General features: G+C 35.8%; 1 protein-coding gene across 5 annotated transcripts in view; it reads right to left on the reverse strand.

The window, feature by feature from the left end:
* Positions 1-26,819, reverse strand: part of Calx (sodium/calcium exchanger 3) — a 110,867-nt gene that overhangs the window by 45,997 nt on the left and 38,051 nt on the right. For all 5 annotated transcript variants that reach the window (XM_089092208.1, XM_089092209.1, XM_089092210.1 and 2 more), the window contains exons 2-3: positions 13,850-15,805; positions 8,653-8,744 (exon numbers count right to left, since the gene is read on the reverse strand). In XM_089092208.1, coding sequence (XP_088948334.1) covers positions 8,653-8,744; positions 13,850-15,561 — 1,804 coding nt within the window. In that variant the 5' untranslated portion in view covers positions 15,562-15,805. The remainder of the gene's footprint in view (positions 1-8,652; positions 8,745-13,849; positions 15,806-26,819) is intronic.

Genomic DNA, 26,819 nt, shown 5'->3' on the forward strand with positions numbered 1-26,819 from the left:
TTTCAATCGAATGAGCCCTTTTCGAAGTTCCTACTACAACTCCTTCGATGCGACGTGCCCTGGTCTAAACAACAACAACAATAAAAAAATAATACATTATACTCACATCGATCTTTACTATAAAAATGTCAAGCCTTCCAATCATCTCCGACCATTAGAAAGGGCACTAGGCCTTTCGATTTCCAATCGAATGAGCTTGTTTTGAGTTTCTACGACAATACTTTCTATAAACACCTTATATGCCCCCAGGGCATAAATTACAACCCTTACCCTAAGGGCTGTTCGGGTGGTTGTCACCCTCTTAGACCCCATTTCCAGAACTTTCAACTACGTTAAACAAAATAGCTATCTCAAAATTTTCATTGGAAGTGTTTGGGAAAATGGTGGGCGTGAGAGGGGCTTTAGTCGCTCTCCAATTACTTTGAACTATTAAAATAGGCACTAGGCCTTTCAATTTCCAATCAAATGAGCCCTTTTGATTCTAAGACAACGCTTCTGAAGTTTCTAAGACAACGCTTTCAATAAAACCTTATATGCCCCAAGAGAATAACTTAGAAGACTTGCCCTGAGGGCTGGGGGGGGTTGTGATCCTCAAAAACCTAATTTCTAGAGCTTTCTGCTACGTTGAACAAAGTGGCTATCTGAAAATTTTGATTGGATGTGTTTGGTGGAATGGTGGGCGTGAGAGGGGGTTTAGTCATCCTCCAATCACTTTCAACTAGTAAAAAGGGCACTAGCCCTCTCAATTTCCAATTAAATGAGCCCCTTTTGAAGTTTTTACGACAACTTTCTTATAAAAACCTTATATGCCCCCAGAGCATAACTTACAACCTTTACCCTGGTAGCTCTGGGGGATCTGGGGGTAAGTCATTACCCCCCAGAGTAATGAATTAAATACATAATTTCCAGAACTTTCAACTACGTTGAACAAAATGGCTATCTCTAAACTTTGACTGAATGTGTTTGGGGAAATGGTGGGCGTGAGAGTGGGGTTAATTACTGTCCACTTACTTTCGACTATTAAAAAGCGACAACGCTTTCCATAAAACCTTATATGCCCCCAGGGCATAACTTGCAACCCTTGCCCTGAGGTCTGTGGGGGAGTGTCCTCCTCAAAAACATAATTTCTATCTGGAAATCAACTACGCTGAACAAAATGGCTGTCTCAAAATTTCGATTGGGTGTGTTTCGAATAATGGTGGGTGTGAAAGGGGTGTTAGTTGCCTTCCAATTACTTTCGACTATTAAAAAGGGCACAAGCCACTCCAATTTCCAATTGAATGAGCCCTTTTCGAAGTTTCTACGACAGTGTCTTCGATACGAAGTGCCCTGGTCTAAAGGAAAAAAATAATAAATAATACATTGTGCCAACATCGTTCTTATATGCCCCCAGGGCATAATCTAAAACCATTGCCCTGAGGGTTTGGGGGAGTAACCTCCTCAAAAATATATTTTCTTTCTGGAAATCAACTACGCTGAACAAAATGGCTATCTCAAAATTTTAATTGGATGTGTTTGGGGAAATGGTGGGCGTAGAAGGGGTGTTAGTTGCCTTCGAATCACATTCGACTATTAAAAAGGGCACAATCCACTCCATTTTCCAATTGAATGAGCCCTTTTAGAAGTTTCTACGACAACTTCTTCGATACGAAGTGCCCTGGTCTAAAGGAAAAAAATAATAAATAATTCATTTTGCCAACATCGTTCCTTTATGTCCCCAGGGCATAACCTCAAAAACGACTATGAAAAGGCATTAGCCATTCCGATGTCCAATCGAATGAGTCCTTTTCGAATGTTCTACGACAACTCTTTCAATACGAAGTGCCCTGGTATGGAAGAAGAAGAAGAAAAAAAAATATAATAATAATACATTGTGCCAACATCGTTCTTTACTTAGGCAGCGAGATTGCGCTGCCTATGACTAAAATTATTGGAGGGCAACTAGGCCCCCTCCCATGCCACTTTTTTCCCAAATCGTCCGATCAAAATTTTGAGATAGCTTTTTTTCTTCAGCCTACTTTCAAGGCCTGCTAAATATGTCTTTAGACATAAAATGACCCCCGACAGCCCCTAGGGAAAGGTTTTTAATTTATAAAATTTACATATTGTTTCATTTGTTATTGGGAATATGCACAGATTTTTCGGGTGGGGAGGGGATGAATAATTTTTTGCTGGGAGGACTTTACACTGGGATAATTTTACATGGAATGGAAAGATTCCAGGAGGTGAACTTTTCAGGGGAAATTTTACACTTGGTGAATTTGCTAGAATTTCTATACGAAAGTTCTTTATGTCTTGCTTTTTCTTTACCGATTCAAATTTAGGCGTGGAGATGTTGAGGGTAATTGCCCGGGTTAAATTTTCACCAGGATTGAATTGTCCAGAGGGATATTTCTATGGTGAGGGGGATTTTTCCGTGGAGGTGGAGCCAGGTATCCTGGCGTTATTAAAAAACTATCACATTTTAAATAAAAAAAACAAGTTTTTCAACTGAAAGTAAGGAGCGACATTAAAACTTAAAACGAGCAGAAGCTATTATGTATATAAGGGGGGGAGTTCCCCCTCCTCAACACCTCGTTCTTTACGCTAAAGTCCCAATTCTTTAAAAAACAACTACTAAAAGCAAGGGTCGTTTAATTAGAACAGTAAGTTTTTTTTTTGAAGTGCCGAAAAACTGCAGCATGAAGAGCGAGGTATTGAGGAGGGGGAAACCTCCCTCATATACGTAACAATCTTTAGGTTTTAATATTGCTGCTTTTTTTCAGTTGAAAAAGTTTCTTTTTTTTTAATGAAGCTTAGAGATAAACATTTTTCTAAAGGCAATGAAAAAAGAGTGTCAATTAAAGTAAAAATATATAAAAATGGAAAAAGTAATTAATTAAAAAATTACACACAACAATAGCCTACTTACAAAAACTAACATATAAACTCCCAGCATTCAGTTCTGCTGAGCAATACCGAAGCGTTGGACGAATATCAAACAGTTCGTGGTAACGAACTGTGAGTAAGGAGCGACCCGGCTCAATAGTAACCGAAACTCTAAAAAACGGAATTTTGGTACCAATAGATACATCAAAAGAATCGGATTTTTATTCTAATTTCAGATACATAAGTTTCATCAAGTTTAGTTTTACATATCAAAAGTTACGCGCCTGAGAAAATTTGGCTGATTTTAGAAAAAAGGGAAAGACCCCCTAAAAGTTATAGAACCTTAATGAAATTCACACCATCAGATTCAGCGTATCAGAGAACCCTACTGTAGAGGTTTCAAGCTGCTATCTACAAAAATGTGGAATTTTGTATTTTTTGCCAGAAAAAAGATCACGGGTGCGTGTTTATTTGTTTGTTTTTTTGTTGTTTTTTTCCCAGGGGTAATCGTATTTACTCAGTTGTTCAAGAATATTACAAGAGGGCTCATTCGAACGGAAATTAAAAGTTGTAGTGCCCTGTTTAAGTGACCAAAAAAATGGAGGGCAACTAGGCCCCCTCCCACACTCATTTTTTCCCAAAGTCACCCAATTAAAATTTAGAGATAGCCATTTTGTTCAGCATAGTCGAAAATCTAATAAATATGTCTTTTACGATGACTTAATCCCCCCCAGTTCCCAGGGAAGGGCTGCAAGTTATGAACTTTGCCAATTGTTTGCATATCGTATTGGTTATTGGGAAGTAAACGGACGTTTTCAGGAAGAATTTTTTTCTGGTGGGGGGGGGGGGGCTCGAAGCGGGCGCTACTCAGGATAATCTGTACGTGGTGGATGTTTGTTTGGGATACGGGACATTTCTATGAAGGGGGCGCCGGATTTCCAAGTATTATTTAAAAAACGATCGGAAATTAAATTAAAAAAAAACAGTTTTTTCAACTGACAGTAAGAAGCAACATTAGAACTTAAAACGAACAGAAATTATTACGCATATGAGGGGGTTCTCCCCCAAGTCAATACCTCACTCTTTACGCTACAGTTTTTTTTTAGCGCTTTCAAAAGAGCTATCTATTCTAATTAAACGGCCTTTGTGATTCAGCGGTTTGTGAATTAATTTTTTTTTTTACTTTTAGCTTAAAGAGCGTGGTATTGACTAAGGGGAGAACGCCATCATATACGTAATAAAAAAAAACAATAAAAAAAAACAAGCGATACGGCTCAATAGTAAGCGAAACGTTTAAAAATGGAACTTTGATGTCAATAAATGTATCAAAAGAATGGGCTTATAATACTGATTCTAAATATATGAATTTTATTAAGTTTAGTATTACTCATCAAAGGCTCCGAGCCTGAGAAAATTTACCTGATTTTTTAGAGGGGGGAAACATCCCCTAAAAGTGAAAGAATTTTAATGAAAATCACACTGTCAGATGCAGCGTATGAGAAAACCCTATAACATAGGTTTCAAGCTCATATCTGCAAAAATCTGCAACTTTGTATTTTTTGCCAGAAGAAAAATATACGAATATAGAAGTTCGTTACGTACGTTAATTTGTAAATCACGTCAGAGCCAAATTTAGAGACAGCAATTTAGCGAAAGAAAAGTAAAATTTTTAGGAAAATTTTTTTTACTAATTCAATGACGGTGAGCCAAAATAAAAGCTGCATCAACTGAAAAATGATCAGAAATTAAATAAAAAAACAAGTCTTTTAAAATGAAAGTAAGGAGCGACATTAAAAATTAAAACGAACAGAAATTATTACGTATCTGAAAGGGGCTGTCCCCTCCTCAACGCCTCTCTCTTTACGCTTAAGTTTTGACTCTGTCTCACAACTTTATTTTTTAAAACAGTACAAAACTTTAGCGTAAAGAGCGAGGCATTGAGGAGGGGGCAGCCCCTTTCATATACGGAATAATTTCTGTTCGTTTTAAGTTTTAATGTCACTCCTTACTTTCACTTTAAAAAACTTGTTTTTTTTATTTAATTTTTTAACAATATCGACAGTTTTGAATTTGGTTATCAAACACCAAAATATTTAATGCCTTTAGACTCTATTGCTTATAAAAATTAACATTATAAAAATATATAAATGACAATAAAACACAAAAAACGAACCATTCAGGGGGAAAATACAAAAATTCCCAGCATTTCGATTCAGGGGAAACATTTCTGATTATAGTGGCTTCAAATATCAGCTCATAGGTACTCTGGCAATGCAAGCAAAAGTTGACGGCATATTTTACCGAAATTGCCGCTTATTAAGTTGTTTTCCTTGTGTTTTCTTTAATTATACGAACTTTCTTGGGTATTAATAATAGCACTAATTACTAGTAATCAATTACACATTTAGGATAACCATAAAAAACTGATTCTATGATCGAATGTTATCAATAGTTAGGCTCTTACACTTTCATTATAGGGTCAAAATCTATTGGCAGGCAGTCAACAATGGGGCAACACACATTTTTTCTATGTTTTTGAATATTCAGTTTTTTCTTTTGGTTTCCTTTTAATTACTTTATAGTCCCAAATTTCCAGGGGGGCCATGGCCCCCCTGCCCCCTACCGGCGCCCATGTTTGCCCATATTATTCACAAACAGTATTTGTTATTGTGAAATATAGGGACATTTTTCAGGGTAACTTTCTGTGGGAAGGGAGGGGGGATTTTCCACACAGAGAGAGTTTTCCACGGGAAGGGAATTTTCCGGGTAAAGTTTCAAGGAGAAATTTTACACGGGGAGGGGGATCGTTCATGATTTGAAAAACAGTCAGAAATTAAATAAAAAAGTTTTTTTGAATTAAAACTAAGCAAGATCAAAACTTAAAACGAAAAGAAATTCCTTTGTATAAGAGGGGAGGGGGTCTTCCCCTTCCTGAATCCTCGCTCTTTACTCTAAAGCTCTACTTTTCGTCCTAACTCTTTAGGAAAGACTACTCCAACATAACGACCGTTGAAAGTATTTGAATGAAAAGTATTTTTAAAGAACTTTAATGCTTTAGCGTAGACAGTGAGGGTTGAGGAAGTGGCAGCTTCCTTCATATACAGAGTAATTTATGTTCGTTTTAAGTTTTAGTGTTGCTCCTTACTTTCAGTTGAAAAAGCTTGTTTTTTTATTTAAATATTCTCAGAGTCAACGCACTAACCTTGACATGGTAAAAACTAAAGTTTTTCCAATTATATTAGAGTTTTTGTTTTTTTCTCTTAGGTAGTTCCAACGGAAATGTGTTTGTAGAAACTTGGGAATTTAATGAAAATTTCAAAGTTTTAATGACATTTTTAAGGCAAGAAAGAGATTGGATAGCAACCAGCTCTCCTCTCGTGCCTTTTTCGTCCCAAGGCAACCCCATAAACTCTTACGGTATTGGATAAAACTTTATAAGCAGTTGTTTTGCTTAGAATAGACGAAATACCCCATAGATATGACTCCTTTTGGGGATGATATTCCATGGAAAAAGTCTGGTTGTGACGCGCAAAGGCCCTAAATTAGGTAACTGGCCAATTACTTACAGCTAGGTTTTTACTGAAGACAAAAGGTGAGAAGTTTGATTTTGGCGCTCCGATCGACTTAAAAATTTCAGTGATTATTTCCTGCGCCAAGGGAGCGAAACAATATTTGTTGGAAGGGTAAGGAGTCGTTTGTGGCACCACAATGGACCAAGAGACTGTTTGTCTTGGATAGGCTCAAAACTTAATATATATATATATATATATATATATATATATATATATATATATATATATATATATATATATATATATATATATATATATATATATATATATATATATATATATATATATATATATATATATATATATATATATATATATATATAATATATATATATAGAGTATTTAAATAGAGTAATACGCAAATTACACTTTAACATTTAGATTATTTTAAGGAGCGATTAGAGTATTTAAGCTCCGCTCTTGCTATTAGTAATTTTTTTGGTATTAAGTTTAAGCGGATTTTTCATTTTAGTTTTTGTTTTCGTTTTAGGTTTCATTTATTCATTCAAAGTAATATTTGCTATTTTAAAGTTTGACATCAGAATTTATTTCAATTTCTATTCGCCTTAAGATTTCATTTGTTCATTCACAGTAGTTTAAGTTTGTTTTAAGTTTGAGTTATAGGTTTGGGTTTATATAGGTTTGAATAATAGCCCTTTGTTTTCGTTTGAAATTCATTTTAGAGAATGTTGTTTTACACCAATGGGAGTAAATAATGATGTTGAAGCTCAAAATAAACAGAAATAATCCTGTTTTTGGGGGGCAGCAGCCCCCTCCTCTAAACTCCTCTCTCTTTAACGTAGCCTATAGCCTTTTTTATTTTCAACAATTAATGATTTAACACATGAACAAAATCAGAAAAAGTTTTTCACCACAATGATTCAAGAATAAATTCTATTGTGAATGACTGCTTCGATAGTGAACGTTACACTAAAAGTGCTAGTTCAAATGTTATCAAAGACAATCTGTAAATGAAACATTTACGATTACGAACTAAAATACTTCTAGAATTTTCTAGAATGCTCCTGAAATTATTAGGCATAATTTGTACTAAGAGTAGAATCTGATGGGTGCCTGCTTTGAATACAAATAGTTTATATTCCGGTGAGTTTCAGTGCTACTACTTATTTTTACTTGAAAATAACATTTTTAAAATTTAGTAATAAAAAAGAACTGAATAAACGCCATATAGGTTTAGAGTGGACAAAAGTAAACTAAGACAAAAGCAAGCAGAAGCCAAATACTAAAGCCAAAAAAAGCTGAATAGAAGAGAAAAGAGAAGAGTAAAAGTGTGCCAATGTTTTAAATTATAGCCAAAAAGTTTTGAGAAAAGTTATCAAGCTGTGACATCACTCACTATTAGCTACCCAACCCATGTGCATTGACTTACAATTTCAAAATACCAAGTTGGTGTAGATCCACAAAAGACGATTCCCATGAAAGAAAAAAGTCAAAATTAATTGAATATAAGTTACTAACATACAGGGTCGTATCCAGGGGCCGGGGGGCTATCAGGTTTAAACCCTTCCGGGCTATTTATCCGTCTCGTAAACTGGTCGTAAAGATGCATTTAAAAAATAGTTTTATCCCCCAATCAAAATCTTTTTATCCCCCCTCCCTCCCAAACGGAATTCCTGGATACGACCCTGCTAAAAAGGTAAAGCTTAAACTCTAGGACAAATCGACTGTTGCATCCCAAAACTGTGTTTCTGTACATATGTTTTGATTAGTTACAACTTCTCTAAACATCGCAGCCCTTTATCCGCCTTAAGTCACAATTTAAGGCATGAAACTGGAAATAAAGACCCCCCTCACAAGTAGAGACATTGGGGCTGCAGGTCAATGCGCCTGCCAAATAATGGGAGTTATTCCACTTCGGATTCAGGGCTGTTTCTTGAATATTTATTTATTCTTTTTATTTATCATTTTTCTATTTTATAATCTTTTATTGATTTCATTTATTTAAATTTATTGTGCTCCGTTTTTTTTTTTTTTAATTCTGACTTAAAAGTAGATTTGATATAGCTAAGGGTCTAACCTCTGAAAGTTTCTTCGCTCTCCGACTTTCAAACTGCAGACACATTTTTTGGGATGGGACAGCTGAAAGAAATAAGCTACTTTCGATGAAAGCGGTTCTAGGGGAGTCGCTCGTCATCTCTCAAAACAATCTGAAAAGTTTTATGTTTGATAAGTCAACACAGGGGAAACTAACCTCCAATTTGTCTTGGCTCTCCTAATTCGACATAAAAAAGTACGTCTTTTTCATAACTGTCTTCTTCAAGGATTTGTATTTGAATAAACTTCCTAGAAATCAGATAATATAAATTAGCTATTTGTCATACTATTTGACGAGGATATCATTTACTAAAATTGAAAAAACATAACCTTTCAATAGATTTTTAATGATTTAAATTGTACGAAAATTTCAATGTCGTTCTGACAATACTAGACCCTATACATAAAGATATCTCTAAATTTAAGAGCTAGACGCTAGAGAGAACATTTGAAAATTAATCTCATCCTAGTCTAAAAAAATAAGCAATATCATTTCAGTTTATCTTCAAAATGACGAAAAATAGGAAAAAGAAATGAGGGACTCTTTCTACAAAAGATACATGAACAACCCAATATTTGGGTATCATCAGGAAAATTTCACAGGCAACTCAATAGCATTGGCTTAGCAAAGAACGATGTCACCCGCGTATTATTTGTTTGGTATACGTACATTTTTCCCCTGGCTACTTTGACTAGAAAGGATAGCTGTACAAACTTTGAGGGAGTTTGTTCGATCAGAGAGTTTGTACCGATCAAAGTGATCGTTCGGAAGCCACCTCCTCTCCTGTTTTTCTCTTCTTTTTTTTACCCGATTGCCTCTAATAAGGGTATGGCACCAGCCTTTACAGTCTAAACTGGCCTTGCTGATCTTCGTTTCTTGGTACTTTATGGTTCCTAATGGAATTGGATAAAATTTTTAGATGACCACCTAACAAAATTAGTCCAAAGGTACAAAAATTTACATTTATGAAATTTTCCCAATATATCTCCAGGACTACCCCACATTATGTAAGTGACCCATTTTTACAAATGCACGTTAGTAGAAAAGGAGAACACGTTGCCCCTCGATCCAACAGGATTCATTCATGAAATTACAATTACGGTAATGAGCGACAAAAAAAAAACCGATTCCGGACTCAATTCAAAACGGACTGGGGTCAGAGCCGTTCAAAGGAGGGGGGAGGGGACCAGAACAAGCTGCCCCGGGCGCCGTGGCTGGGGAGTGCCATGGATAGGGGGGGGGTGCCGACATTGATCATGTTTTTTATTTTGATTCGTTTTTTCTTAATTATATTTGAGACGGAAGGCGATGATTAATTAATTTTACTCTGGGGCACCAGCAGACCTAGGAACGGCTCAGTCTATGGGCATCCGGAAAAATTTCCATTCAGAGAATCCCTTCCATGTTGCTCGAGAAACAGAATTAGGTCTTTGTAACAAACTGTTTGAAGTTCAAAGAATCTAAAGTTATAGCGTTAGGAGGCCCTATTTAAAGGGGCCTCACATTCTAGAAGGAGCGTAATTTCGTCAAGATGCTCAAAGCAGGCAAATTAAACGAAAGATAAAGGAAAATTAAAATAATGCATAAAAAATAACCCACCCTTTTCACGCTTTTTCTCACTCTGCGTACGTGCCTCAGATTTTTTTTTTGGCAAAAAAAAAACTTTTTTCGGCACCGATTTTTCTCTTCAAGTGCTGAAAAAAGTTATGTGTGTCCGGCTTTAAGCTCCCCAAGTCTATTTATTGATTCTGTTTTCAATAATTGTTTTCAATCTTAATGTGAGGCTGAGATTCACCATTGCTTGGTTTTTGTAACTCGGTATTTTAAGGACAAAAAGATAAACCAAAGATGGACAAAAACATATAATTATGTAACGTTCAGAGATGTTTAGAATTTTCCAGGAGAAAACCTTTTTTCCCTTTTTTCAAAACTTTGCTTCTTCCTCTATAAAAATGTAGCTGGCTTGCGCTCCTCTGGAAGAGTTCCTGTTGGTGGCCGTTAAGAAATCTGACAAAATTTCCAAGAAGCAAGAAACGAATTTGGGCGGACCTACTGTTGTAGTAAGCAAGCATTGATTCGAAAATTCTTGTCAAGACGCTGTATCTAATAAGTATTTTTGCCTTGTCAGATATGCTATATACTTTTTGTTTCTGAACATAGCAAAGAAAAATCTTATATCGGAAAGAAACAACTTTTTTTTTATATACTTTTCAGTCTCCTCGTTGCAAGTGCTTTTTTGTATATTTTTGTGGCAGTTGTTAATAATTTAGTTGTTATGTTTTTGTTGTAAATAAAAAATGCATTGAAAAATCATTTTCTTTCTCTTTAGCAATAGAGGTTCAGTCGAAGGTGATCATCATTCGTTACCCAAACGATGGCTTTGGCTTTTATTTTTCTACTCCAATCTCCAACTGAAAAATAACACAGGTGCGTCTGAGTAGGATCAGGAAATAATATCTCCAATTCTTTTTGTCACTTAATTGAAATTTTTGGCAAGATTACAGGTCCAAAAGGTTCCCTGTCTCCGCCAAGGTTTTAGGTGAAACCACTTTATTCGCAGAAAATATAATCTATTTAAAAAAAAAATGAGAATAAAACGGACAGAATCTACAATTTATGAAAGAATGACACCTACTATGAACGAAAACTATAATGGACAGCAAAGACGAACTTAGAAAGAGCTCAAGCTCTGATAAATATAAGTGCCCCTCAAACAAGGCCGTATCCAGGGGGGGGGGGTACCCGGTTTGTACCCCCCCCCCCCGAAATCTTTGACCGAGTCAAAAATAAGTCGAAAATTAGTAAAACCTAGGTAAAAATCAGTAAAATTAGTCGAAAACTGAGTCAAAATTAGTAACCCCCCCCCGAAAAAGTCAAAAATTAGTAAACCCCCCCCCAAAAAAAAAAAATCCTGGATCCGCCCTTGCCCTCAAACCTCCCATAACAGCAGAGTGATATTTGCGCTTTACTTAAGACTAAATAAATACCTTCACTGAAAGATTTATTTAGAATCTTTTTTCTCAACATTTGGAAATAATCAAATTAAAAAAAAAGAAACTATTGACAAAAATTTATTACATATTAGACTAAAAAAAACTGATTACCTTGTCACAAAAATACTGATATAGGACAAAAGCATTCGAGAAAGTTTGAGCAGTATTTGACTTTTTACTGTTAGAATTAAAAAAAAAACTGTACAAACAAACTTAACTTTTAGAAAATCGTGAACGACACTCTAGCCTTTTTTGGTGGGGGGGGGGGCTGAGAGCTGGCAACACCATTCTTGTTTGTGACAGTTTAGGTTTTTTTTAGCTTGGCTTCATTGTTCATTGTAATTTTGGTTCGTTTTAGGTTTTACTTTTTCTTTATATTTTCTAAATGCGGGAAGGGGGGGGAGAAGAAATTCACCCCTCCACTGAAGTTTGACTTTTTCCTCCCTCAAAGCTACGAAATTGAATCCTTTGCACGAGATCATGGTGGTGATTAGTGGTGAATAGCTTAGACTGTTTTCAAAATAGTCTAAGAATGAATGCATTCACATGCTATTATTTACTTTAAACCAAGAAATGTAAACCACTGAAATTACAGCCTAATATTTACCATGGAGATTATGGAAAGTAACCTCTCTCTTTTCTCTTTGGTAACGTTAACAGTTGATCAGGATCGCAGTCGTGCACCACTTGGTTAAAGTCCTAAAACCTCACAAAGTACCTTTGGCCCAAATTTTCAAAAATTCGTGAGAGGTACTTCCAGTGGCGTGAACTCAAGAAAATTTAAGAGGGGGGGGGGATTGATTTTTCAAAATATAAAGAAGGGAAAATTTTTGTCGTTTTTTTTTAATTTTTGCATAAAAATACCTAAAAAGCATTTTTCAATAAAAATTTTCCCCCATAAACGTATTTTCTAAAATCTATGGGGGGCGCGGAAAAGAATCCTGCCTCCAAATAAACGTCCCTGGGTCCTTCAGATAAAAAATGGGGTTAGGGGGAGTTTATCCCAAAAGTTTCCTTCGATTGGAGGAATATAATTGGACTAAGTGTGAGGTTTGGTTGCTATAGACGAGGAAAGTGATTTCTTTTTTGTTACAAAAATGGTAGTTTTAAATACATAAGGAATTTCTAAAAGGTGCAACTTTACTGTACGTAAATTTGAATGAACTCTTATTCTTGGTGCATTGTTGCACAAAAGTGGCTTAAAGAGTGGAGGATGAAAAAGTGCGACAGCCTCTCATAATTTGCACAACCTGAATGTGACACTGAAAGCGAACAGAAATTAAGTAAATAAAACAACTTTTATTTCAAATGAAAGAAGATAGGTATATTACAACTTTAGAAAAATATATGATGTTAGAAAAAGATTAAAACGAACAAAGCAAACAAACAGATGTATATATATTTCGCAAGGAGGACTACCACTCCTCTTCACTCCCCTCCCCCAATCATTACACTTCAGTTTGACTTTACTTCAAGATTGATTACTCTGGCACAAAAATAATGTGATAAAATTTCAAATATCTTTATCACAATTCTTGGGGAATGGAAGGTCTCATTTAGTTGTATTTTCAGAGTAAAATATTTTGTTCGTTTTGAAAAGTAATCGGCAGATTGAACTTACGAACTGGCTGTGCCAGCTTTGAATTACGCTTCGAGATTTTTTTTTTTTTTTTTTTTTTTTTTTTTTTTTTGACTTGGTTTATTCTATTTGCAACGATAGCAATGATATCATTCAAAGCAAAGGTAAATTATTGCTTTATTTTCTATTTGACGAAGTATTTTGGGATTTTATTTATGTATTTTTCATTTATGAATTTGTTATCTTGCTTTTTTATGATCCCAAGATGACAGCTACAATATAAAAGAATATTTAAAAACTATATAATAAGATTATTTTCGAAAGTAGATACGAAGAAAATCTTTCTGCTACACATGCCTTCAGAGAGATAAGCTGATAAGAGTTCTAACTTAGTCTCTGACACATTCTAGGTGTGATAGTGTTGATATTTATTTTAAGCTATGTACTTACCTTTTATATATTTCGCTATATATTTAGCTGCCTTGTTCTATATTGACTTTGTTTCTATTTGTATGATGAGCTCAATGTTTAATTATTCTAATTTTCAGGATATACGTAATACCTAAAGTTAGCTGGTCAAATAGAACCAAGGCGAAGAAATTTATTTTTTACTTCTTTGATAAATTCATCCTCTGACTTGCTTAAAGGCGATTAAAGAGGAATATCAAAAAATTGTCTACTTACTCTCTCAAAATACTTTAATCTTTGCTAAATCATTTATTTAACCCTGCTATGCTTTCGATCTAGAAAAGTATAAATAACGCCAAACTAAAGGACTTACTCTGTTTCATTGTTTTCGAAGGTCAGCTCCCCACTGATATCTGAGTAATCTTTTCCAGGCTTGGCGGTCCCCTCCTCACACTTATATGGCACAACTACACGACCCCGTGCACCACTCCAACGCACGACCTTTAAATCGTAAGTACCAACTGATTCAACAATCTCAATATCTTTCTCAGCCAAATTAAATATACCGCAATGATCGTCATCAAGAATCATGACAGTAGCTAAGGATGGGGCTACAATCTGTACAGCTGGCTTTCCAGCCGGAGTAACACCGTTACTAGTTGTTTCTCCATTGGATGGCAATCCAGAAGATGTGTCGAGTCGCACATTGGATATGCGTAAGTAAAAGTGTTCGTCCTCTTCAAAAACATCGTCATCAATGACTTTTACACTAAAAGACTTGGTGACTTCACAAGGTCCAAAGGTGAGCGTGCCGAATGTAGCTACATAGTCAGATCCAGCATTTGCTGAACCATCTTCTGTTTTATAGTCAACATGAACTACGGTTTTTAAATCTCCACCTTCTCTTCGCACGGTAGCAAAAAACTCACCAACGTTCTCCATAACTGTGTAATGACCAGGATCAAAATAAATCTTTATAATATTATCTTCCTCTTTGGTAGTAATTGGTTCTCCATCTGTGTCACTCTGAACTCGCTCTACAGTTTTTTTCATCAGGTTACAACCACCAGTTAATTTCCTAGTGGCCTGTATTCGATAAAATGCCCTACTTTTTGGACCCGAATTGGTCATTTCTTCACGAGCTAAAGCTTCGAGCTGCTTCATTTCAAAATTTGGATTTTTTTTTCTGAGTTCTCGAAGGATTCTGATGAACTCCCTTCGATGCTCTTCAAACTCTCTAATTTCTTCGTTTTCTTCATCTTCGAAGCGCTTGAATTCGTCATTGCCAACATGATTGCTTTTATCTCCAAGTTCGACATCGCCTTCATGTTCAACAATCATGCCACGTCTATTCATTCTATAACGCTTCCCTGCAAATTTATATAGTTTCTTATCCATAAAATAAGCAGAATATACAGTGGCTGGGAAAAACATGAGAGTGAGAAGACCTTCCCATACTTCAACAACTCCATAAGATATAACGGCTAGAATAATATAAAGCCAAATATACGCAAAAACAGACCAAGTCGCTGTGACAAAGAATACACGAAGGTGTTTAATTTTTCTTACTTCACCGTCCGGAATCACATAAACACAAAGTCCTATAATCATAAAAAGATTGAAAGCAGCACTTCCTACTATTGTGCCAGGCCCAAGGTCTCCAGCTTCATAATTTTTCGCATAAATTTCAATAATAGAGAGTAGAATTTCTGGGGCAGAGGATCCAAGAGCCATAAGGGTTAAATTTGCAACAGTTTCATTCCAAACCCTCACAACAACTATTTGCTTATCTCCATTTGGTCGTTTAATTGTAATTTCTTTTTCTTTGGAAGTGATAACTTCGATACTAGCCATAAATTTATCAGCTACAATAGATACTCCGATAAATAAATATACCATACCTATAAAATACACTAATCCACGGGCTACTCTGTCACCGGTACTTAGATTCTCGCTAGGACGCCACATTGGTATAATCAGACCGTCTTCACACTGTGGAGGGCCTTCTGTTTTATTTGAGCTTCCTCCTAATACGAGTGTCATATCTTGGAGTAGCACTAAGGCAGTTAATAAAATGGCAGTCATTTTGGCACTGGCTGTAGAATTTCGCTTAATTTATCCTTTTTAATGCTTCTTTTTCTTCTTCACTGAGGACATAATAAAAATCATATTTTATTGTAACGGCGCCGAAAAATAAAATCAACTGAACTACTCCGAGCTATGATTAGAGTTGGATGGCTCTAGGGTTCCCAAGGATATGCGCAACGAATTCCTTTGATATTTCCTGACGATTCTTCAGACGACTGTGAAGTTAATAATGACCTTTCGTCTAGAAAAATAAGAAAAATAAATAAATTTGTCACTACCAGAACATGTAAACTATTGTTGTTGTTTTTTCGTAATAATCGTAGTAGACGTAAAATCCTACAAAAAATATATTTACATACAGGATCTCCAATTCAGTTAAAATAAGCCTGGAAAAGTTCTGACTACTATTTAGTTTGACCCTTATAAATAAATTTTAATGACAATTTCTTCAAATTAAAGTAAAGAGAGACGCTAACACGATCAGAAAGTCCATGAAGCGGTAGAGGGTACATCTCCTCTCCAAACCCCAGCTCCTAGTGCTGAGTGTTGCTTCAACTAAAGGGATCTTTTGTTCCCTTGTTAAAAGTCAAGATATTTGAGTTTCCTCCCGTAATCTTCAACTTTTTTGTATAATTTATCTCCCGGAGGGCTCAGGAATCCATAAATTATCTTCACTCCGACATTTTACCCTTGTGCCTTAATATGAATTCTTTCGTACTTTATTTTGTAATGGTACTATGCAACTTGGTTGTAAGTCAGCCAACTCAAAGTAATTTTTTTCAAAGGCAGGGAAGAATCTAAAAAAAGAGAGACTACTCAAGTCAAGAGGTCGTTCAGGTGAAATTCAACAAATATGAAACCATTTTCGAATTAAATAATTCGTTAGCCAGTTCAAAGTAACTTTTTAAGAGCAAAGAAGAATCTTAAAGAAGAGGGACTACCCAAGCCTACTCAACTCAAGAGGTTGTTAAGGTGAAATTCGGCAAATTTGAAACCATTTTCACATTTAACAATTCCTTGAACACCAACAATCTAAAAGGGGGCTGACCAGCCTACTAGCCCCTCCCATCTCTAAAATGTTACCCTAAAGTAGCATTCACCCTGTACGGGATCTGGCACAATGGTGAGTGAGCGGACCAGCCTTCCTCACATATCTTAACTAATCCCCGTTTGAAGTTTTGCTGTAATTTATTTATTCCAACCCATACCTTTATTAGGTCAGGAAGTAATAGGTTTAGTCTTAGAGAATAATTAGGTTCAGACCCACGTGGCAGCGCTCCATCTGGCTGAATTCTTTAAAAGATTTGTTAAGCTCATATTCATGTCAAATAATGTTCTTGATTATATCTCTTTAGAAAGGTTCTGACTAATTATTCTCGCCACAATAAGCACCATGAATTTCGAAGAAGGCACCCGAATTCGTCTTCTTTTGTTTCATATGGTATTTCCTTTTAGTTTTAATCATCATACAAATAAAAATGCTAAATGAGCCCTAATCTCCCTTACGAAGCTTCAACGGTCTGCTATCACCATAGGCAGCGAAATCGCGCTGCCTAAGTAAAGAACGATGTCGGCACAATGTATTATTATTTTTTTTTTTTCTATAAACCAGGGCACTTCGTATCGAAGGAGTTGTCGCAGAAATTTTGAAAAGGGCTTATTCGATTGGAAATTGGAGTGGCTAGTGCCCTTTTTAGTAGTCGAAAGTGATTGGAAGGCAACTAACACCCCTTCCACGCCCACCATTTCCCCAAACACATCCACTCAAAATTTTGAGATAGCCATTTTGTTTAGCGTAGTTGATTTCCAGATTGAAAATATGTTTCTGAGGAGGACACTCCCCCACAACCCTCAGTGCAAGGGTTTTAAGTTATACCCTGGGGGCATATAAGAAATTTGTTGGCACAATGTATTATTTATTTTTTTTTTTCCCTTAGAGCAGGGCACTTTGTAGCAAAGAAATCGTCGTAGAGATTCTACAAAGGGCTAATTGAATAGAAAATCGTGACGACTAATATCATGTTTATCATTCGGGATTGAATTGAAGGCGCCTAAAAATCCTCCCATGCCTCTGAATTCCAGAAGCGCATCTCAACAATATTTTAAGATAACGATTTTTTGAAACGTGGTGTATTTCCAGACAGAAAATATGTTTTTAAGGAGGAAACTCCCCCACAACCTTCAGGGCAAGGTTGTAAGTTAGGCCTTGGGGGCATATAAGGTTTTTATAGAAAGTATTGTCGTAGAAACTTCTCATTCGATTGGAAATTCAAAGGGTTACTGCCCTTTTTAATAGTCGAAAGTGATTGGAGGGCAACTAGCCCCTCTCTCACGCCCACCTTTTCCCCGAACACATCTAATAAAACTTTTTAAATAGGCATTTTTTTCAACATAGTTTTAATTTCTGGAATTTAGGGCCTCTAGGATTACACCTCCCCCACAGACCTCAGGGCCAGGTTTTTAAGTTGTGTCCTGGGGGCATATAAGGTATTCATAGTAAACACTGTCTTAAAAAAATCAAAAAGGGCTCAGATAACTAGAAATTGAAAGGGTTCGTGTCTTTTGTAATAGTCGAAAGTGATTGGAAGGCAACTAACATCCCTTCCACGCCCACCATTTCCCCAAACACATCCAATCAAAATTTTGAGATAGCCATTTTGTTCCACGCAGTTTATAGTTCAGGAAATTATACGTTTGAGCAGGACACCCCCCCCCCCACACACAGTCTTCAGGGCAAGGGTTATAAGTTATGCCTTGGGGGCATATAAGGTTTTTATTGAAATGTTTGTCGTAGAAACTTGAAAAAGGGCTCATTCGATTGAAAATTCAAAGGGCTAGTGCCCTTTTTAATAGTCAAGAGTGATTTGAGGGCAACTAACCCCCGTCTCACTCCCACCTTTTCCCCAAACACATCCAATCAAAATTTTTAGACAGCCATTTTATTCAATGTAGCTGTAAATTTTGGAAATTAGGTCTTTAAGGATGACAACCCCTCCCCCCACAGCCCTCAGGGCAAGGGTTGTAAGTTATGCCCTGGGGCCATATAAGGTTTTTATAGAAAGGGATGTTGTAGAAACTTCAAAAAGCGCTCATTCAATTGGAAATTGAAAGGGCTAGAGCCTTTTTTAATAGTAGAAAGTGATTGAAAGGCAACTAACTCCACTCTCACGCCCATCGTTTTCCAAACGCATCCAATCAAATTTTGAGATATCCATTTTGTTTAACGTAGTTGAAAGTTCTGGAAATTAGCTCATTTAGGATGACAACTCCCTCAGAGCCCTCAGTACAAGGGCTGTAAGTTATGCCCTAGTGGTATATAAGGTTTATATAGAAAGTTGTTGTATAAATCTCAAAAAGGGCTCATTTGATTGGAGACTGAAATTGCCCTTTTTAATAGTCGAAAGTGAGTGGAGAGTAATTAACCCCCCTCTCATACCCACCATTTCCCCAAAAACATTCAATCAAAGTTTAGAGATAGCCATTTTGTTCAACGTAGTTGAAAGTTCTTGAAATTATGTATTTAAAGATGACAAACTCCCCGGAGTCCCCAGGGCAAAGGTTGTAAGTTTTGCCCTGGGGGCATATAGGGTTTTTATGGAAAGTGTTGTCGTAGAAACTTCAATAGGGCTAATTTGATTGGGAATTGAAAGGGCTAGTGGCTTTTTTAATTTTGTTTAACGTAGCAGAAATCAAAACGAGCAGAAACAAACTCAAAACGAGCAGAAATTAACATGAGTTGGGCTCAAAACCCCTATGCCTTCCCAAGGCCAGAACATAATTTGCACTTTACTGAAAAAAATACAAATAAATGTGCATTGTCAGTTTAATATTCATATACTGATATTTAGTAATCAAAATGCTAATATTATTTGATTTATTTAAGTTCTAAGAGTAAAAACATTTATTTTTTTCAGTACAGTATAAATTATGTTCTGACCTTGGGAAGGCATAGAGGTTTAGAGCCCTACTCATGTTAATTTCTGCTCGTATTGAGTTTGACTCGGTTATTTATTGTAATTTCGGTTCGTTTTGGGTTTCATTTATTTATCGATGCCAATTTGTGTTAGTTTCACGCTTGGTAGATTATTTGATTTTATTTTTGCTCATTTTTTGTTTAATGGAGTTCTTTACTTTTCTTTGAAAAACTTATTTTGCGGGAAAAGTTTTTTTAATTAGTTAATAAAAAGACCGAAAAGAAAATAAGACATGTTAATTCTGCCATGCAAAAATACAACTTTGATCCGATAGAGGAACGATATGCACCACAGCATGGAAACTGGAAAACCTTGGAGACTGGTTGATTTTTGTAAGGTTCTTCAATAGGCTATATATACCTTAAATGCTAAACTGAATGGCCATCTTGTAATTGTTACCCCTGAGACACCTTGGCCCAAATACGGATATTTTTGTTGTTCTATGGCCCACAATGGTGGGAAATGGCAATTCTTGAAGTGGAATATTTTAGCTACTTAAAAACGGCTACTACAATGAAAAAAAATACTCTTCGACTGAGCTCTCTCTATTTGTTCTGCAACTATAGTTCATTGCAACTGCAATTCATTGAAACTACGACTGAATTATTGCTGTCATAACATTTTGGCCAAAAATTGTCAATTCATGGTAAAAAAAAAGCAAAAACGGTAGTTTTCTCAGGAGCAATCGTTTTTGCAACTTAAAAAAGGCGCTAGAACGAAAAATGATTTGTATGAGCCTTTTCTCAAGTTTCAGCGACCATCGATGTGATATAATCAAACCAATGACCGTAAAAGTGGACACTTTAAAGAAATTTCTGGGGAAGGAAGTTTTGTGAATCTTTCAATTTAAACTTTATTTGACTGCTGATCTAATTAGTAGTACAATACCGAGTTTAAGGACTACTTATACTAATTTCTGTACTAACCGGGACAGATATTTTTGGGGGCTTCGCTTGCTTTATGCTAGTTTTGTTCACCATCAGTAGAAATATGATATTTTTTTTTAGTTTTCTGCGCAGAGGGCGTTGCCGAGCGAAGCTCGTTTCCCTGGTACTTATATTTATTACGAAAAAGCCATCGGGGTATTGCAACAAACAAAATAATAAGAAATAATTAATAGACGATAACTAAAATTATAAAAAGATTTACATAAAAACTGCCATAGAACACCCTACAATTCTCATTCTACCCTACACTTATTCAGACGAGTTTCACCTATAGCTTAAAAATATGATGTAAATGTAATTATTACTTCACTTCACACCAACAATATTCTTGTAATAAATAAAGGACTCATTCCCTTAGCATTAATATTATATGCTTAGCCCAAATGAATTATTCCAAGTCAGGGGACACTGGTGGTTGAATTCGTTCTTTCCGTTGATCGAAAGGACCTCTCACAAAAAGTTGCAAATTTTTGTCCCTTAAAAATTCACTTTTGAGGGCTGGGCACCCCTCTCTCCCAAAAAACACTGATCTTCCACCCTTCTCAAATATCTGGTGTGCAGCAATTCAGTTTTTACTTACTTTTCCAACTTGTTTTAGTAATACTGAATTAGTTTTGATATTAAAATTGAAGAGCCGTTGGTACTAGCTAAAATTAAGATAGATAATTTTTATCGTGAGTATGAAAATATTCGCTTTATGCACAATTTTCTCCCTCTTTTTGCAGAATTTAACTAATGTTCGATATTTTTTTTTACGTATCTTCTTCAGCTACATTATGAAGTCTACTGTAAATAAATTCATTGTTTCATTTGTTGAAGTTTTTTGGCAATTTTATTTATGTATTTTATTTATTCCTCAGTTATGAGTGAGATATGTTGATTTGCGGTGCAAAGTGGCAGAAATCCGCAGTTTCCTGCTGTACAATAGATTTTGTAACTCAAAAGGACAGTAGGACTTTTAAATTACGCACGAATGAGTTACCTCCTGATATTCTTTGACCACTGCTGCGATACGATCACCCCCGAAGAAAAACATAACACGCTCCCGTCATCAAGTTCCATGAGACTACAGTTCAGTTCGTCTTTTTAATTATATAATTTTTCTACTTTTTTTCTACTGAAACTATTGAACAAAAATTAAACTTAAAATGAACTGAAATTATTACGTATATGAGGGGGTTGCCCCCTCCTCAACACCTCGCTCTTCACTCTGAAGGTTTTTTAGTACTTTTAAATAAAGCTTCTTGTTGTCCCATTAAACGGCCCTTGTGTTTCAGGAGTCATTTTTAATGAATTGGGACAAAAAGTTAAACTTTAGCGTAAAGAGCGAGTCATTGAGTGAGGGCAACCTCTCTCATATACGTAACAGTTTCTGCTCGTTTGAAGTTTTAATGTTGCTCGTTATTTTCAGTTGAAAGAACTTATTTTCTTATTTTATATTTGATCGTTTTTTTACAAAATGCCGGGAAACCCGTCTTCCCCTCCTCGGAAAAATTCCACCCGTAAAAAGATCCTCTAGACAATTCAATCCTGGCGAAAGTTCATCCCGTACAATTGCCCTTCCACATATCAAATAAAACAAATAAAATAAAGTAAAATAATCAAGACAAATAAAATAATGCCGTATAGCAATTCTAGGAAATTCCCCAGTGTAAGAAATCTCTGAAAATTTCACCTCCCGGAAACTTCACTCCGCGTGGAAAATTGTCCCCGCGAAAAATCCCCAAGCAGAAAATTTGCCCCTCCCCCGACCGAAAATTTTATGCATGTTTCTAGATAAAAAATATTATACGTAAACAATGGGAAAATTTCATAACTTAAAGGCCTTTCCCAAAGGGCTATGTGAGTCCATGTTATCTCCAAAGGTATAGTTATTGGACCTTTCAAATAGGTTGAACAAAACGGTTATAGCAATTTTTTTAAAAAGACTTTGGGGAAAAAGGGGCATGGGAGGGGGACTAGTTACCCTCCAATCTTTTTGTTACTTAAAATAGCACTAGAACTATTAATTCCTGTTCGAATGAGCTATCGTCCGATATTCTAGAACCGTTGGTTTGACACGATCACCCCTGGGGAAAATAAAAGACAAAAAAACAATAAACACGTATCAATCTTTTGGCAAAAAATACAAAATTCTACATTTTTGCAGATGAGAGCTCGAAACCTCTACAGTTGGATTCACTGATACGCTGAATCTGATCGTATGATTTTCATTAAAATTGCTTGACTATTAGGGTATGTTTTCCCCCTTTGTCGAAAATCAGGCAAATATTCTCAGGCCCTTAGCTTTTGATGGGTAAAAATAAACTCAATGAATTTTATATATTTGGAAATGCTATGAAACGTCAATTCTTTTTACATATCTATTGATATCACAATTGTTTTTGTTAAAGTGTCGGCTACTATAGAGCCGCGTCGCTCCTTAATTGTAGTTCGTTACCATTAGTGTAAAAATTAACTGTTTGATTAGTGAAAAGTCACTAAACTACTATTTATAGCCTGCCTTAAAAAGCTACAAGGTAACTCTAGGCCTTCTTTATCAGGTAGTCTTCAAATAGGCCTATGGTTTTAAAAATGTAAACTTTGGCTTATCTGCTCAAATGTTACTGTTTTCCTTGTCCATTTGAGGGCAGGCTATGCAAAGATTCTAGGCTAGTCCTCTTTGGTTTTCGCTATCACAAACTCACTACAAAACATTGATTCTAGGCTGTGTAACTGCATTTAGGGGCATAGAAGAGTTTCATTAACAACACGGAAAAGCTAGCGAAATAATGTTTCTAAGAGCTACCATTATAAATGAATTCTAAATGCACAAATTATTTTTCTTGCCTGTAACACTATAATAAACACAACCATTAATGACATGACATTATTGTTGATAATAATAAACAAATTGTTCAAATAATCGTATACATATTAAATAATTCCAAAAAATGTCATTACTGCAAATTGTAGAGCTGATCCCCCACTTCTTTAATCAAAGAAAATGATTGGTTAACGATATCATTAAGATTTTTTTCTCAAGGTAAAAAAAGAAATGTTATATAGCAATGTTTGAGAAGGTCTCATGAAAAAGATCATCATTCAAGATAGTCTTAAATAATTCCTAAGACCACATCTGCTATGCATGTGAAAATAAAGAAAATTGGGAGTTATTTTCCAGTAATTAATACTGTATGGAACTTTTACCCGGTGTATGGATTGTGAGGCTATGGGGACACAGGGTTCAGACCATTTGCCTATAAGAGCTTTTTTTAATGTGAGGGCTACACTAGATCGTCAAAAGGATAAACATGGTAGAAGAAAAGATGAGGAGAGTGAGGTACTGAAAGTAAATAAGCCCCTTATAAGAATAATAAGGAAATACTTAGGCTTCATTTTTCTGAGGAAAGTTCAGAAAAAAGACCAGAGAAGAGCGCTCAGTTGACAAAAGAGGGTGACCTTGAATCTTTTCTCACAGAACTTTATGGTATAGTAAATGATATAGGGAAGGAATCAAGGCTAGGGAATAGCAGTAAAGTTAGGCCCAAGGGGATTTCTTTTTATGAATAGGGTGTTAGAATTGTAGGAGCGGAGTGATAGAAGCTTTAAAGAGTTTGAAGGGTAGTGTGCCACATGAAATGTATGAGCGATTAGAATTGTATCGAGAGAAGAGGAAGGAATATAGAAAGCTAGTTAAAAGAAAAAAGAATAAGTTTAGGTTAGAGGAAGCTCGTAGGATTAAGGAAGCGTTTAGTATGGCGGACTCTAGGGAATTTTGGAAGCTTGTGAAGACTTTCATTGTAGGAACACGTGGTGTTGGTGAAGTCCCCCCAGCTGAGAAAATATATTATGTATAATATGGAAAAAAATATGGAAAATATATTAATATAGAAGTATTATGTTAAAGGTTAGATAAATGGTTAGAGTCACAGAAGAAGATGATAGATATACAGGAAGGTTTCAGGAAGGGATATAGTGCTATAGACCAGATAGTGGAAAAGAGCTGCCAATATTTTTAGATCTGACCCATGATTATTTAGTTGAGAAGAAGTTAATTTCAAATGTTGATAAGTCAGCGGTAGTATTATTTAGAGAAAAAGGGGGACAAAGTGAAATTTTTTATGTGAATGGTAGAGAGTTAAAGATTGAAAAGAAGTTTGTGTATTTAGGGTGTAAGGTTACATCTAAAGGAAGGTGGAGTAGTCATGTTGATCTAATGGAGAGAAGAGAACTTAGGGCGATATGGAGTGTGTTAAGAAGTAGTTTAAGAAAGATAGGCCTAAATGATATTAAATTAATGAAGAGGATTTTTCAGTAGTAGGCTAAGATAAGACCAGTATTTAGTTATGGGTGTGACATTTAGGGATTTGAAAATGGGGTAAAGTTTGAGAGGATCCAGTTAAGTTTTTTTTTAAGAGATTGATAGGTCTAAGTGATAAGTTTTATGGTTTAGTTTTAAGGGGTGATTTGGGGTTAAGGAGTGAAAGAGTTATAAGACTAGTTATTATGATTAGGTATTGGGAATAATTCGTATCCCTCCCTGAGGAGAGGATACTAAAAGTAGCTTATCAAGAATCTTTGAGAGATAGGAGGAAAGTTTCTTGAGCTAGCCAAGTTAAACATATTTTGGAGAGTTGTGGGGAAGCTAGGCTGTGGGAAGGGGAAAGGTTTAGTGGTAGAAAGGGGGTGGTAGCAAAACAAGTTAAGTGTATTTTAGAGAGCCAGGAGATCCAGAATTAACAATGTGAGACCTTCCCCTCTTTCCCTTTTAGACGTTGATCAAAAATTAAGAAAAAAAGCATTTTATCCAAATAGTCACAGGGGTTAATAGCTATGTCTCTGGCGATGCCATGCTCCCAAACCCTCAAGGCAAGGAATGTGAATTATCCAATTTGTCCATATATATAACATGTAGGATTTATCATTAAGAACTTTTTGAATCAATACTATCTTTTAAAATAACTTGACCAGACACCCAGGTGTGGTGTATTGGATCCGGTTGCTCCTGTCGCTTGAAGGTGGAGAGGGACGATCCCGCACGGCGCCTGGGAAATTCAGATAGATAAGATTCGTTTCAATTTTTTATAAATTTCAATCTTGTATTAATATAATTAATACCTCAAAGAGTCATATTTTGCCCTTTGTTTAAAAGGATCCTTGCTAAATATAAACAAATAAAAAATAATTGTAGTTTAGCACGCCATTTTGATTTTAGAGTTTTTTTCCTTAAATTTTCCCTCATTGTAAATTTGCTCAAAGTTATACAAGTTGCCCTTTGTTTATGTTGTTTTATCCTGTTGAAATATCCTCGTCACCTTCTCTATCTCTGTATGCTAGTATCAAGGACCCATGGGGGGGGGAGGAAGTGTATTTTCTAGCGGGGCTTAGTAGAAAGAAATTAAAGTGGGTAATGTCGGTAAGGGGAAATTTTGTAGCATTTGGAGACAGGAGAAAATATTTGGGGAAGATTAGGTCGAAGGCCCTATTTTTGTCCCTATTGGTCCATATTTTTATTCGATGTATGGGGACGAAAATGATGATTTAATTCATTTTTTATGTTTATGTAAGGAGTTAAGAGGTTTGAGAGAGGATTTTTCCCGGGATGGTTCGAAAGGGAGGAATGGGTTGGTAATATATTAAGAGATAGAAATTTTCCGGGGATAAGAATTTGGGAAGGTTTTTTGGACTGGGCATGGAGCATAGAGGTCATTTTCTTTAGATTTATTTTTGTTTTATTTTTGTTTTGTTTTGTTTTTATTTTTGTTTTGCCCAGTAGGGCTTTTAGTGTTAACAAATCATATCATATCATATGTAAAAATGGACAAAGTTCATAGCTAAAAGCCCTTCTCCTGATGACTGGGGGGGGGTCAAGTTATCCTCAAAGACATAGTTGTTTTATCTTTCGACTGTGTCGAACAAAATTACTATCTCATAATTTGTTCGGGCTTTGGGAAAAAGAAGCGTGGGAGGGAGGCTAGCTACCCTCCAATTTTTTTGGTCACTTAGAAATGGCACTGTAACTTTTGATTCCGATCAAAAGAGCCCTCTCTCGATCTTCTAGGATCACTGCTTCTCTGGATCACCCCTGAGAAAAACAAACAAAAAACAAAAATTAAACAACGAATAACCTCACATCTATGACATTTCTTCACACAAATCCGTGAAAATGGGGTGTTTACCCTTTTTCAAAAATCGGGGAAATTTTCTTAGGCTCGTAACGTTTGATGGGTAACATTAAACTTGATGAATTTTTTATATTTTGAATAAGCGTCAAATTTGATTCTACTGATATGTCCATCTTTGGTTAAATAATGATTTTTCAGAAGAGGGGGCGGGGATAAAATCTGCCCTT

This window comes from Artemia sp. Qi Xiang Cuo, chromosome 7 (assembly GCF_049724085.1).
Source record: "Artemia sp. Qi Xiang Cuo chromosome 7, ASM4972408v1, whole genome shotgun sequence".
Taxonomy (NCBI): domain Eukaryota; kingdom Metazoa; phylum Arthropoda; class Branchiopoda; order Anostraca; family Artemiidae; genus Artemia; species Artemia sp. Qi Xiang Cuo.